General features: G+C 52.0%; 4 protein-coding genes across 4 annotated transcripts; 2 read left to right on the top strand and 2 right to left on the bottom strand.

Annotated features, from left to right (window-relative positions):
* Positions 1-788: 788 nt before the first annotated feature.
* Positions 789-998, top strand: J7T55_004077 (uncharacterized protein; the record flags this gene model as incomplete). The annotated part of the gene is made up of 1 exon (XM_053144752.1): positions 789-998. One exon carries the CDS (start codon positions 789-791, stop codon positions 996-998), a length of 210 nt encoding a protein of 69 aa, XP_052992578.1.
* A 410-nt stretch (positions 999-1,408) lies between these two features.
* On the bottom strand, positions 1,409-5,533 carry J7T55_004076 (uncharacterized protein; the record flags this gene model as incomplete). Its single annotated transcript, XM_053144751.1, has 6 exons — positions 1,409-2,166; positions 2,228-2,829; positions 2,882-3,024; positions 3,075-4,325; positions 4,382-4,570; positions 4,619-5,533. The coding sequence occupies 6 exons, from the start codon at positions 5,531-5,533 to the stop codon at positions 1,409-1,411; spliced, it is 3,858 nt and encodes a 1,285-aa protein (XP_052992577.1).
* Positions 5,534-6,692: 1,159 nt separating this feature from the next.
* On the bottom strand, positions 6,693-8,532 carry J7T55_004075 (maltose permease mal61; the record flags this gene model as incomplete). Its single annotated transcript, XM_053144750.1, has 3 exons — positions 6,693-6,724; positions 6,823-7,570; positions 7,675-8,532. The coding sequence occupies 3 exons, from the start codon at positions 8,530-8,532 to the stop codon at positions 6,693-6,695; spliced, it is 1,638 nt and encodes a 545-aa protein (XP_052992576.1).
* A 3,075-nt stretch (positions 8,533-11,607) lies between these two features.
* J7T55_004074 (uncharacterized protein) lies at positions 11,608-12,255 on the top strand (the record flags this gene model as incomplete). Its single annotated transcript, XM_053144749.1, has 1 exon — positions 11,608-12,255. One exon carries the CDS (start codon positions 11,608-11,610, stop codon positions 12,253-12,255), a length of 648 nt encoding a protein of 215 aa, XP_052992575.1.
* Between the last annotated feature and the right edge of the window lie 1,640 nt (positions 12,256-13,895).

The following is a 13,895-nucleotide window of genomic DNA, read 5'->3' as shown; positions in this document are numbered from 1 at the left end:
CTCTCTTTCACTGTAGAAGATTAAATTCTCCGACGATGCCGTATTCGAAGGCTCCACCATTTCCACAATCGACGGCCCAACTCCCATTGCTCCACCGTGCCTGACGGGTGTGAGTGGGTATGCCGCACAGGAAGTGGAGGCCGGGGAGAAACAGGACATCCCCATTCAGGCCCATCAGGCCCGTGTGGGAGACTTGGGGCGCGGGGCATAAGGGTGTTCATGCCCCTTTGGCACCCTTGTCATCCTGTCGTCCCGTCGCTATCACGAGAGACGGCGGCCTGCGCCGCACTCGTGGACGTCATGAGCGCACAAGTCAGTCGACGGCAATAAGCACAAGAAGCAAAGAGTAGAGGCCGGTGTGTCGTACAAGGCATGGTCCGAACCCAGCGATCTGGAATGCGGCAGCGTAGCGTCCAAGATCTCGCATGTGGCTTTTTTCTTGCACATTTCCGCGCAGCCGGCAGCCTGGCAGCCCAGGGGACAGACAGGTCTACTAGCAATTGGTCCGTTGCTGCAGAAGCTTCCATGGGTACCGGGTCGAGGAACCCGAGGGCCAGCCTGGACTGGCCCGGTTTGTGTTTATGAAGTGAAACGACAATGTCGATGTGTTCGCCCCAAGATTCACGGCATCCTCCCATCCATCACATGACGTTTGATCGCCGGCGAGGGGCAGCCTTCGCTACCAAGACTTGTTGCGAGTGCACTTTGCTGGCGCGCGGTTGACGGCGCGGTAAGCTGCTTGCAAGCAGACTGACCAACCTAGAAAGATGAGACCTCGCGAGCCCACGATGCCTGCCGTCTCCCCACGGCAAACTCCGGCGAGTGCCAAGGTCATTGCTTTTGCTCCCGCTCCCACGGACCCCAGGCGCGAGACCTTGTCGGCAGGTGTCTGTCTTTTACGGGAGGCAATCGCCGACTCTCTGCAGCTGCTATCACTGGTCGCGCAGATTGGGCCAATGGGTGCTCTGCGACGGTTCGAGGGATCCGTGGTCACTTAGGCTCGATAAGGAAAATGGTGTGAGGAGTCTCATGAGGTTAGAGAAAGGACCGCAAATATGGTGTTCGCGCATAGCCAAAGAAGTAAGAGTTATGCACAATGCTGTGTGAAGACCAACTCGGTGAGCATATCCGGCTGGCGGCAACCTGCGTGCTCATTTCACAGCAAGAGAGGGAGCAAAGATGCCGAGAGGTTGCTGAGAAAGCTGGCTCGAACTCCCGACGACGAAGAAGTCGCCAGCAGCATCAACTGTACAATTAGCTACACAAGTCCCTATGTAGAGGTCCCCGGCCAGAGAACACGTCGGGAAAATCAGACGACGGTCGCCTCTGGTAACCCACCCCCCCCCCACCCCCCTTTTCCCCTTTCACTCTTTCGCCAATCCTACTTGTGCACAGCCAGACGCAGTTCTCAGCCGTCAAACAGGCCCGCCACCCCGGTAAGATCTGGCGAGTCCCGCCTGCCACCTGCCCGGCCGTTCGATGGCGGGGCCGTCATGAACTCTTGGGCCATCTTGCTGCGGCCAGACGACTTTTTCTTGAACCCTGACGGATCAGAGCTCTTCTGCAGTTTTCCCATCTCCGAGATGCTCACCCCCTTGAGGTCCTTGAGCAGATCCAGGATATGGCCGCGTTGTAGCCGAGGGTTGGACACCGCCCGACCGATGTTTGCGATGCAACCATCGACTTCTTCGGGCTTGATACTTCCAAGCGAGCACAGCACATCGCGTGGTGTCTGTGTGAGCGGGCTGTAATTGGCAACGATGGCTGCCATGACGTTTCCAAGCTCCCGCTGCAGTTCCACAAAGTAGGGATCGTGCAGAGATGTGATGCATGCCTTGAGAACGTCTGTCGAGATGAACTCTCTGACGGCATTCGCAGTGTCCTCAGGAATTGGAAAATTGTCAGACGCCTGCTTAGACGGCGGCTCCGTCTGCAGCAGTCTCTCGGAATTCGCGTTGTTGCTCCGGAACTCGGGTATGATTGAGCGGAACACGCGAAGCACGACTCCACAACACCTACCGTCATGCATAACAATGGCATGAGCCATAAACACCAGGAGCGGCTCGATAACAGATGAGTTCATCAAGCAGAATTTGCGGAGGGAAGGCTGCTGGGGTGCAAGCTCAGACCCTAGCTCAGTGTGCGTCTTTTCTTTCGGGGGCGAGTCTATAGAAGAAAGTAAGCAGGGGGTGCTGGAGCACCATAGTCGGTAGCAGTAGTCACTTACCCAACCTCGCAGGATCCAGAAAGTCCGCTATCATCATGACCGCAGAATACGTCAGCTGGCGCAGAACACTTTCCGCCTTCATTTCCTCCGTCAGCTCATCCGCAGCGGCCTGGATATTCCCTGCCTGTTCCAGTTTGTCCCACTCAGACTTGATCTTGGCGTCCATCCGCTGGAAGCAGCCTGCCAATATCGGGGGTAGGAAGTGGCGCCGAAGCTCAACGGGACACATATCCACCAGCAGTCTGACGAGATTGAGGAGAGCTATGAGCTGATGCGGGGAGAGACAGTAGGAGTCCGCGAACAACGCATGGGCGAGTGGCCCAGGAAGCTCTTCGAACCCATAAAACTGTTGCTCGAGGCAGCTCATGCAGAAAATGACAGAGTAGCAGAACTCGCGAACGTAGCGGATCTGACCACGTATTGATGATGCCAGGCCTTCCAGAGTGTTCTTCTTATTGATCACTCTGGCGTAGAAATCATCTTTGCTGCCTTCAGATATGCCAGCTTGCCAGAATCTGTCCGTGAGCACACGACCGACAATAGATTGCATTTCGACGGGCAGTAGCATCCAATTACTAGGATTGGCAGATGCATGTGCATGGCTGGGCCAGAGTCAGCAATTGTATAATGTCTGCATCCAGAGTCGTAGCTCACCTTAAAAACTGGAGCAGCTCGGGTAATATGATGGGGAAGCTATCTTGCCACAAGGCGCACGACGCAAGATATGATGGGGATGACTTCTCGAGTTTGTCTACTGAGTAGTTTAAGAAAGATTTCGTAGCACGCAGAGGCAAGAGCTGTGGCGAAATTAGCATCGGCATAATAGTTGAGGCTTTGAGGTGCTTACCTGCTGCCGCTCCTCCAGTTCGGCCTGTAGGGCAGCCCCCTCGGCGTCAAGCTCGACCGAGCCCCAGTCAGAGATTTGGTCGACCCGGTGGTTCGCCAGATACCTTTGCGCTTTGTCAAGCCCGGTAATTTCACAAAAGCCTTCGTATGTTGCGAGAGCACGCTTCAGGCCCTCGTCTCTCCATTGTGCCTTTACCGGCTCGACAAAGGACTGCAGCCGCTGAATACGGGTCGACTGGTCAATGTTGGTAGCACGATGGATAATTATGAAGAGGAAAGTCTTGTAGTTAACCAATCTCCGCTCGTCCAAGGTCCCCGAAGCGCTCATCTCGTTGATCTTGGCCTCCAATTGGTCGTAGACGCCAAGCAGGTTGTCCGGCATCTTGAAGGCCAGCCGTTGAAGCTCATTTAGACTCTCGGCTTGAAGATCTTTGATCGCCTCATTGAATGCTCTATGCTCAGGATGAGTCGCGGGCCAGGTCATCAAAATGTGCTCAAGAACCTTGAGCATAAAGCCGTTGTTCTTCTTCAAAGCAGTGGTCGAGAAGGCAACCAGAAGCTGGAGAAGCCGCTTCTGAATCAAAGGGTCTTCGAATTTCATGTCAATCAGTCGATTGCACCATGCCTCGAGGTGCTTGTCCAGCTGCGCTTTTTGCGCCTCGGCTTGCTCTGGATCGACGCCTTTCGGGGGCCGTGACCTCACATAACCTTTCAGCGCGGATTCTATGACGGTGAATTGAGCATCAACGCGCAGATATGCCATTGAGCTTTTGACGTAGTTGGCTGGGTTTATTGGCGGCTGTCCATCATATAGATGCTGCAACACGGTGTCGGTCTGCCCGAGGATGTAATTGATGGCATCTGAGAGTGTCAGCTCCACAATGCTCTCGATCACCTGGGAGCTATAACGTCTGTAGTTCCCCAGGAAAGCATGGCGTTCCGGGATCGTGTCGGTGTCTTCCATCAGGAGAATCAGCGTAGGATCTGGTGTGTCCTCCGGCAGGCTCTCATATCGGACCAACCTGGAGCTGCACAGCTCTAGCAGGGGTCCGACAAGATGCGTCTTCACTATGGACGGACCCAGCGCCCTATGACTGAGCAGCCTGGTCCAGGTGACAAGAACTGGGATTGAAACGACCAGACTTTGACTCTGAACGACTTGGAGGAGGAACTCCAGGAAGGGTTGGATGTCGGCATTTGGAGGAATCAAGCTAAACTTCCGATCCAGGTAGTTGCCTAGATGTGAGACCATCTGCGTATGTCAGCATACCCAGGTACACATCACGAATGGCAAGTGCTGGCCCTTACTTCTGAAAACTTCTTGGCGAACAAATACTTGTCGTCATCGATGTCCTCGGCGTCAACTGTGGACCAGGCAAACAGTTGGGAAAAGCGTTCGACACACGGCTTGTCATACATGGGCAAGACGAGGGCAGAGAACTGCTCGTCGCCAAAGTTGCTCCGAGAGTAAAGGGCATGGAGAGCTTCGAGTGACGCCTGCACAGGTTAGCCTGGTACTCGGTGGCAGCAGGTAGGACGGCATACCTTTTGGACAGCCAGGTGAGGCGCGACAAGGCCTTCATAGAGGTAGTGGACGGTGTTTGCGACAATGACGGATTTCGGGAAGGCCCACGGTAGAATGACAGTGAGCAAAACGAGGGCCTTGACAGCGGTTGATCGCACATCCTCGTTGCCCTGGATGTCAGAGGCGAGAGCCTCACCAAGTAGGCTGACGGCGCGCTGAAGCCAGCCTTCAGAGCCAAAACGAACGGGCGCGCCGGCCTCACGGTTAGGGAAGTCCTCGGTCAGGACGGACGCAGGCATGAATATATCAACAACGGCCTTGTCCAGAACGTTCTCGCGCATTGCGACAATGGGGTCATCCCCACCGATGATTTCCTCGGACAGCGACCCGAGCACGGACAAGACAAACTCCTTGTGGGCCCCAAACCCAGGCAGCTGCCAAAGCTGGACGAGCATCTGGTCCATGTCCATCCATTCGGCGCCCCAGCATCTCTTGGCGACTTCAACCCAGAGCTGTGCGATCTTGTTCCTGATGTACTGCGGGTCCTCTCTCGACGCCTGCTGGGCAAGCTCCAGGACCCATCCTCTCAAGCAGGCAGCCTCCTGGTCGTCATACTCGGCCCAGTTGTGTATAATCGAGTGCTCGAGGAGTGACAGGCCGTAGTATCGGACGATGGGCGACTGCGACTTGTCCGAAGCGAGGGTAAAGCCGTGCGATGGGCCCTCCTTGAGGGACTTGACTTGTTCGAGGAAGGACTGGGCTTCGATGCGTGTTTGGTTTGCTGACCGTGGATTGTAGACTACGTCGAGAGCGGATAGGATCCTTGGGACTATGTCGCCGTTTGCGCTGGAGTTGAAGCTGGAGTTGGCTTGGCCGTGTGGTGCTCCGTTTGCACTGCCAGAGCCAAAGCCCCCATTTGAGTGCAGAGTCGCCATTCCCGATCCCGATGCCGATCCTCTGGCAGGTGAGGCCGAGGGAGTACTGCCTAGGTCCGCCCACACTGATGCGAGACTCTTGTACGAGAAGCACGGCTAGTCCATTGCATGAAAAGGGCACCTCAGGGATAGTAGGAAGCGCGACAGAGTCACCAGATAAAGCCGGGCCTTGGAGGCTGGGGTGACTTCGGCCGGGTGCGCTTGCGCTCTCGCTCTCTTATCGTTTGGTTTGTGGCAGGACGGGGCAGAAGGAAAGAAATTTCGGGTGGGCAGGCGCGAGGGCGACAGTGTCACGAATGTGTGCAAAGCAAGGAAACAAGTGGGCAAAGGGGGCTCTGTTGGTCTGTTCTGTCTGAGTCTTTGACGGCCGGGTGGGCATGCGCAGACAAGAAGACGGCCGGTGAGGTTGAAAGCTGATGATGGGTGTAGCACTCCCTAAATTTTGGGCGCGCCGGAAGCGTGTCTGACAGTCGACGTAGGCGGGTCCCCTCCATCAGCGGGCCACCTTTCTAGCCCTGTCTGACCTGAGCTCGAGCAGGGATCCAGGTGTCTGGCCCAGGTGTCCGCTAAGGGCCCCACCAGTGAGTGAGTTAGTGACAGAATGACACGAGGATCCCGCCCGACAGGGGTCTGTCTGGCTGACTGACTTTCAGTTCTGCCTGACTTGGAATTGTTCAAAGAGCCACAGACACGCAAAGACACCAAACCCTCAGCTCTTTCCCGCGCCGCCCTCTTCATTTTGCAATATTTCTCAACGCATTTCCTCTGTATATGCACACAAATATTGCCATGAGTCTCACCAATCCACTGCTTCCATGACATCCACGGCTATTCCTATTGGTTGGGTCGTGGTCCCAGTCGAGTTGAGGTATGCCCAGCATTTGTGAGCTTCAGATGATAAACATGAACCTAGGCAGACAAATGATAGGGCTTCCCTCATTCTTGTATTTGCATAATTCTATTATGAAACACAATGAGGCATCAGGAGAGCCTTCCAAAGAATAGAATTCTCGTAGAAAAGGTGGTGCATCCCTCATTTTCCTCTCATTTTATTTCATATTACTGATATAACCATGTCTCAGTCTATATTGTCCCGCAATGGCTTGCACAGTGACATGATATCCCCATGTACCTTCTACTTGTCTCGCAGAGATGGTAACTACTTCTCACCCGGCACGGTGAGTTCGAACACTTTATCGTGTGAATCATTAGCAAGCCCCGTTCATTAATGACCAATGGAAGAATTGGGACGGCATCATGCCCCGAATATCGAACAGGTGGGAACTTACAGTGTACAGGAGCGGTAGAGAACTTTCGCGCTGGCGTCCTCTTCTGGAACAGGTAGTCCAGCTCGGCAAATGTGCGATTCTTCGTCTCGGGCAGGCAGAAGAAGATCCACACGGCCCAGATGCAGCACAGCCCGAAGTACAACATGCCGGCTTTGGCGCCCCAGTTCCACGCGTCGCTGCTCGAGTTCAGCATGCGCGGGTTGAGCTGCTGCAGGATGATCTGGCCGACGACGTACATCGCGCGGCCTAGGACTATGGTTTGCGCTCTGACACGGCTGGAGGGCGTCTCGCCCACGATAGTGTAGGTCGTGGGGCCGAGTGAGAGCTTGAATATCAGGTTTACAAGGATCATGACCACCGCGACAGCTATGGCGACGTTGTCTGCGCCCGGTACGAAACCAAGGATTCCGATGATCAGCATCAGAAGGCCGATGCTCGAGGACCCAAAGAAGAAGAAAATGCGGCGCCCAATCTTGCCCATCAGCGAAATGGCGATCGCAGTGCCCAAGATATTCACAGACTGGATACCCATGTTGTAGTTGAAGGCCTGGACCTGGGGCATGCCAGCCGACTGTAGGAATATAGTGGCGTACGCGCAGATAGCCTGGCCATTGAGGATCTGGATGATCCAGGCCATGCAGACGACACCGGTTCGCCGCAAATTAGTGCCGCGGAAACAGTCGCGATAGGTCGCGCCCGCTGCCTCGATCTTCTCCATCTCGTTAGTGTGGATCATCAAAGCGATTGTCTGCTATGCGTCAGTTATCTGCTACGGAACCCGAAGATAGGCCTTCTGGACGTTTCTAATGAAAGACGGATAGGCAGCCGTGGCGAGACAAGGATTATACTGACCTCGGCCATGGACTGCTCGGTGTAGTGGTCCTTGCGCGCGAGTCGGCGTAGAGCCTTCTGGGCATCTTCGATGCGGCCGCGGCGAACCAGGTACCAGGGACTCTCAGGCGCGACGAAGCCGACGATGAACAGAGGTACAACCCAGACCCATTGTAGGGCATAAGGAATCCGCCATGCCAGGTCACCTCGGAGGCCCAAGGAGCCACGCAACACTCCGGCAGCCAGGAACGAACCACAGCCCCAGCACATAGACACCCAGGATGTGAGGTAACCTCGCATAGCTGTGGGACAGATCTCGGCGGCGTAGGCGGTGGTGAGGGTTTGAAAGATACCCCAGGGAATGCCACACAAGATGTTGGCCGCGAACAGCATCTGGACGTTGACGGCGAAGAACAGGGTGAAAATTGTGGCCCCCATCAAAGCCATGGAGCCCATGTAGACTTTGCGACTCCCGTAGCGAGACTGCAGCCAGCCGTTCAACAGGAGGCCGATGATACTGCCCAGATTGTTTCCGTTGCCAATGGCCGCTTGCCACGAACTGGGTATGTGTTGCTTGCCGTTTGCATCGGGCCATCCGAACCTGTTGAGGTAGGCCTTTTGTCCAAAGAAATTATTGATTAGACCGACATCCATTCCTTCCATAACCAAGGCCAAGCTAAGAAGCATGCTATAGGTAGCAGCGGGCCAGTACCGTCTAAGAAGTTCCTTGCGAGGGAGCTTAGTTTCTACCTCGCTGGCGGCTGCTGCTGCTTCGACAAGGGCGATGTCGGGATTATATTCCGCATACTCAGCCTGGTCAATGGATCCGGGTCTGGCTTTGGCCACAGACTCGGCCTGACCCTTTTCATTGTCGGCCATGTTGTCAGTATCGAAGTGTGGCGATTAGCACAGCGATGGCGACTGGAGCTGAGAAATAGGCAATGCGATAAAGAGGCAAGATGAAAGCTCACTCGGACGGTACACAGAGGAGAGGAGGAGGAGGAGGAGGAGACGCTCAGGAGATAAGCGCGTTCGAACGTTGCATTCTGTATACTGTTCGTCCCGATGGTCTGGTCCCAGTGTTCCATGCCAAGTTGCCAAACCTTGTGCCAAGTAGGCGCCCACCAACCATGTGTCACTTGAGCAACTATACCAAGACAAACTCGCACAATTCAAACCCGAGTTCCTATTAGCCGCCCTCGCCTCAACCCCCGCAAAATCCCCATGGGGAACAATCCCATGGGCCCACTCGAGGTTCTGGCCCCTGGCGGATACCTTCAGCTAGCTCAGCTAGCCTCATCCCATGACCACAAGTCTTCCAACCGGAGATATGTTAAAGTGACTTCCAAGACACCCCGGAGCTGGATACTCACTAGGACATCTCTGCACCGACAAACGGGCGCCTTTGGACCGAAAGACGGGCGTCTTTAAACCGAGGGAGCAGCATCGGGGCAGGCGGGGAAGTGCATCCTTCAAGCCAACGGTTTCGTGGAAGGACCAGGCTGTTGAGGTGTCGGTCAGGAGAGAGCGTCAGTCAGACGAGGTGACTCCTTGGACTAATTAAACTAGCCCAGGCCAAGATCTGTGCCTTATCCTCATGCATTACTGGACGAGCGGCTGCAGGTCTCAGAGTACCTTCCCCATTGGTTGCTCGCTTACCTCGACCTCGGAAACATCCTGTCGAACGTTGGCGATCTCAAAATGGCCTCCCTTTACCTCTCTTGAGTATGGTGTCCGTCACTGGAAGCGGTTGGCATCGACACGGTGAGATATTTATGAAAGTCTCAAAAATCTGACAGGAGATTCCAGTTCAAGCTGCTCGCCTGAGTCCCTGCAACTCTTTTGCTTGGCGTTATTTCGGGCCAACCAAAGTTTGTGCTTGATGTTTCCCAACTATCTGTTTCACAGCTTTGGTTGCCGGCTTTGCTGTTTGTGTGTCTATAAAGCCAATCTTATGGCAAACATGAAGAAAAGTGCCTTAGTTAAAGTAGAAGTCACAGAAGCGGACATCCAAATTGCTTGGATGATATAACAGACACGTAAAATTATAGTATCAAACTTGAAGTACACTTCCTCTATAACTTTGCAGGACCAACTAGCATGTCTCTTCTGTAGAAAAAGAGCAGCTAGTATATATACTATCTTTCCCTTGACTACACTTTCCCCTTTACTTTATACTATTAGGCATTATATTTTATAATACTTTTAGCTACACTTAAAGTTTATATACTTTAAATATTATACCTTAAGGCTTTTTAAAATTATTATAAACTAATATAAATAATAATAAATTATTTAAAAAAAAATATAAACTAATTTTAATTAATAATTATTAAAGCTTTTAATTTTTTATTCTTTTTTTACTTTTTTATAGTATAAGGATTACGCAGGTACACGTTATTAGGGAGATTTTTAAATAGTGAAACAGCTTAACGTAGCCTGTCTTGGCCTTTTGAAAGTGACCTTGGCGTCCTTGAATACAATTGGCATCACAACACCGCCCGTTCAGTTTATACAACAGAAAATTGCAAAGTTTTTAAAAATAGATATAGCATGTAGCTAAAAGGAAAAGAGCAGACCATCACATCTATTCAACCCACATCTTACCCTCATAAAGGCTACCTTTTTCATAATGAAACATGTTGATACCAACTTACTGCTTACCAGACAGCCAGGCACATGTCTCGCCAAGGCACGGTACAACTCGACTTGATCTATTGTATGGGTCGTGATGAGCTTTGTTGCGATCAAGAACAATATGCAAAAACAAGCTCAGGTGAATCTGTTTACCAATTGGACCACGAGACTGCACGGCCAGCTGAATTTTGCCTCCACTTGGAAAGAAGTCCCGATGTTTGAGCTTATGTTCTGGCTCCGTTTTCACTATTCCGAGAGACGGCGAGAAGAGATTCACAAAGTGCAAGTGGAAGGGAGCATAGTGTCGTTCGCGTTGCAGTCCGGACTGTGTCTGTATGCGAACGCGAAGCTCACATCCAGGAGCAGTTTCAAGCAAGGGAAGGAACATGATCTTGAAGCAAATGAAATTCGCCGTCACGGTCGAAAAGGCGTCTGCGAGAAGCCAAGAGGTCCTTCCGATGTGAGAGAGCGAGTACAAAACGACTTGGCTGGGCTGTTCGATTCAGGATGGGTGACTGGTTCTTTGGGCTCAGCAACAGGAAGTCCAAGACAGGTAAAAGCGTATCCCAGGCAGTATACCAGCTCGATCTATTTGAAGGCCAACATTTTAGGCTAGACCCAAGATGAAGGTCTTCACTATCGGACCAGGGGTTAGAGAAGTCCTCTCTCAGACTGCATTCCTAGTTACAGGCAGGAGCGGTGCCAGTGTTTCAGGACTGAACACTCAAGCCATTTGATTTTGTGTTGTCACAAGAAGTCTAAATATATAAATAGCACTAGCTTAAAGTTAGTTACAGCTACGTAATTGCCCTGAATTCCTAATGCAGAATCAATGTCTGGATTTGTCAGGCTGGTAGGCCACTTGGACCCATAGAATCAGGCTGCATCGGCGGCGGGAATTCTCGTTCTCCTGATAAGACCATCGCAGGACTTTGTATTCAACAATTTTCCACCAACGAGTCTGCAAGCCCAAACCACAATCATGGAAGCCCTGGACGCTTCAGACACGGCCCGATTTGAAGGCTTTCACATCATAAACAAAATTTATAAAACTATCAATGGGCATACTATAGACCTGAACATACTGTATCCGAAGACTCTCTCCGTCTCCGACACTTCCGAATTGGCATCTCCGGTGCTCTTGAGATTCCATGGGGGCGGCCTCGTTGCCGGATCCAGCCTCTACCCACCATTCTTTGCCCCTTGGATGCTCCAGCTTGTCCAATACCATTCCGCGGTCTTAGTTTCGCCCAACTATCGTCTGATTCCCGAATCCACGGCCCAGGAATTAATCGATGATGCAAACGATGCCCTGATATGGGTCCGACGGGAGCTGCCACGGTCATGCGCGACGAGGCTGGCATTCAGGTTGACACAGATCGCATCATGACTGCTGGTGATAGCGCAGGAGGCTACCTGAGTCTCCATGTCGGTCTTAGCCATCCAGCTGAAGTACGGGCTGTCACCGCTGCCTACCCACTCGTGGACGCGGCCTGTCCGCATTTCATTGGTCAGTACACCAAGACGGTATTCAACTTACCGACGATACCCAAGGAAACTGTCTCGACACAAATGACAGAGATTGCGCACCGCAAAACCAAGGAGATTGTATCTTCGGACCCACTTCTGCGACGCGGTGGACTTATGTTTGGTCTGGTTCAGCATGGTCTGTTCGGCGATCTTTTCCCTACGCATCAGCGAAACATATTCCCCGTGTTCCAACTTGAAGATGGTGCTCGTTTCCCGCTGGGTGGTGTCCTCGTGTGGCACGGCAAGGACGATTCGGTCGTTCCCGTCGAGGGGAGCTTGAAGTTGAAGAAAACAGTCAGCGAGCTTGACCCCGATCTTGACTTCAGATTAGTCATCCGTGAGGGAGAGCACGGCTTTGATCACGCTACCAATGTCAACGATGAATGGGCAGCGGAAGCATTGAATGGCTGCGTGACGTCTTGGCTACAGTCCTGACCCTAGGGCTAGCAAGCGTGAAAGAAATGAATTTTGATGGGCTGAAGTTGCATTATAAATTCCAAAAAAGTCCAAAAACAAAAAGGCTTCTTTTCATCACTTGGAGTACTGTTAGCAATTTCAGGCTTTCAGTGACAGTCCAACCACCATTCATATTGCTCTGACAAAAGCTTGAGTCTCCTGGGCCAAGACCTAACATTTGTCTTTGACAGCCCCTCTCGTAAGAGAGTTCACTGATAATAGAGCATGCTATACATTCACAGAAGATTGGAATACTTTGCTTTATATCACAGTATTCGCCCTTTCTACCTGTAGTTCCCCGTTAGTCATCTTTAAGCATTCGTACTGGAGAGCAAGCATAGCAGTCACTCATGTGAGTGCGCAACAAAGCCATGTCTAGCTTTGTTTTCGAGATGCTTTCTTTTCCCGGTCGAGCAGTCTTTTCCAGTAAAGAACGATGACAGTTGGGAATAGGTATGAACCAGCCCCTATCCAACGAATGCTCAATCATGGTATCCCGTAAGACTTCAGCCCGAGATGCCATGCAATGAAGCTGAAGAGCAAGAAGATGAGAAGAGAATGTCCAGAGGCCAAAGCTATTAGCACCTTGCCCCTATGATTTGTCTCGTCAGTCATGAACCTCTGAAATATATGCCAGAAACAAGGTTGTGTAAGGAATTCTAGGGAATCACGTCGAAATGGAAAAGACCATGTCCAAGACGTCCACAAAAGTCAACCGCTTTTAGGGAGTACGTAATCCCTGCTCCAACAGCTGCCGAACTGGGGGTGGAGACTCGACTGGAGCCTGGACGACAGAAGGAGAAGAATGGACATTTGCTCTTCCAGATCAGAAATTAAAATCAACAACCTCGTTGAAAAGTCACCAGCACCTTTCAGGTCCGTGTCTTAGGTCAGCCTCTCGGCCCCCGGCAGGTCCGGAGGTGGTCTTGATGAAGGCCTGTGTTGTCTGTAGCTCGTTGGCATAACCGGCAGGAGTAGGCAGTGACCATCGGTGCTCGATAATTCTTGACTTGTGGCATATGCCGGCCCCTTAGGTGCTCCAACTTGCCACAGCCTTATCGGTAGCTCTTTTAGGCATCTCGAGGCTGGCCCGGTGGTAGATGAGCCCCAGAGTTGTAGTGCCTCTCTCTGTCCCTTCCTGAGCTTAAGACCACATTGACACAACCCCTTTTGCAACGATATTGATGTTTGCTGGTTTTATGACGCCTAAAGAGAATGTCAGATATGGAGGTTTTTTTTTTTCCTTTTTTCCTTTTTTCCTTCTTCTTTTTTCTTTTTTGGGGAGGAGGGTCATGAGAAGATTTGCCTTAAGAGCCGATTTACTTGGGAAAGTTTGAGTACATACGAGCATTAATCAGGCGCAGTATATGCCAGAAGATCAGCTTTGCTGCATGATGCATCAAACCCTGCCCGACGACGCAGCTGGAAAATCCAACCAGTGACTGGAACAGTGTCGTCGCCAGAAAGGTAACTGCTGACACTAGTGGCTTGGGGCCTTATTACGCTTACTGCCAGCACATTATCGCTTGACTGCGATTGTGTGCGCAGCAGAGATCTTACACACATATGCACTATGCGGATACTTAAACAATTCTCTCGCAGTATCACGATGGCGCTTG

This window comes from Diaporthe amygdali (assembly GCF_026229845.1).
Source record: "Diaporthe amygdali strain CAA958 chromosome Unknown NODE_18_length_871485_cov_64_394520, whole genome shotgun sequence".
Lineage (NCBI taxonomy): Eukaryota > Fungi > Ascomycota > Sordariomycetes > Diaporthales > Diaporthaceae > Diaporthe > Diaporthe amygdali.
The sequence above is the reverse complement of the archived record's forward strand: the minus strand, read 5'-3'. Positions and strand labels throughout refer to the sequence as shown.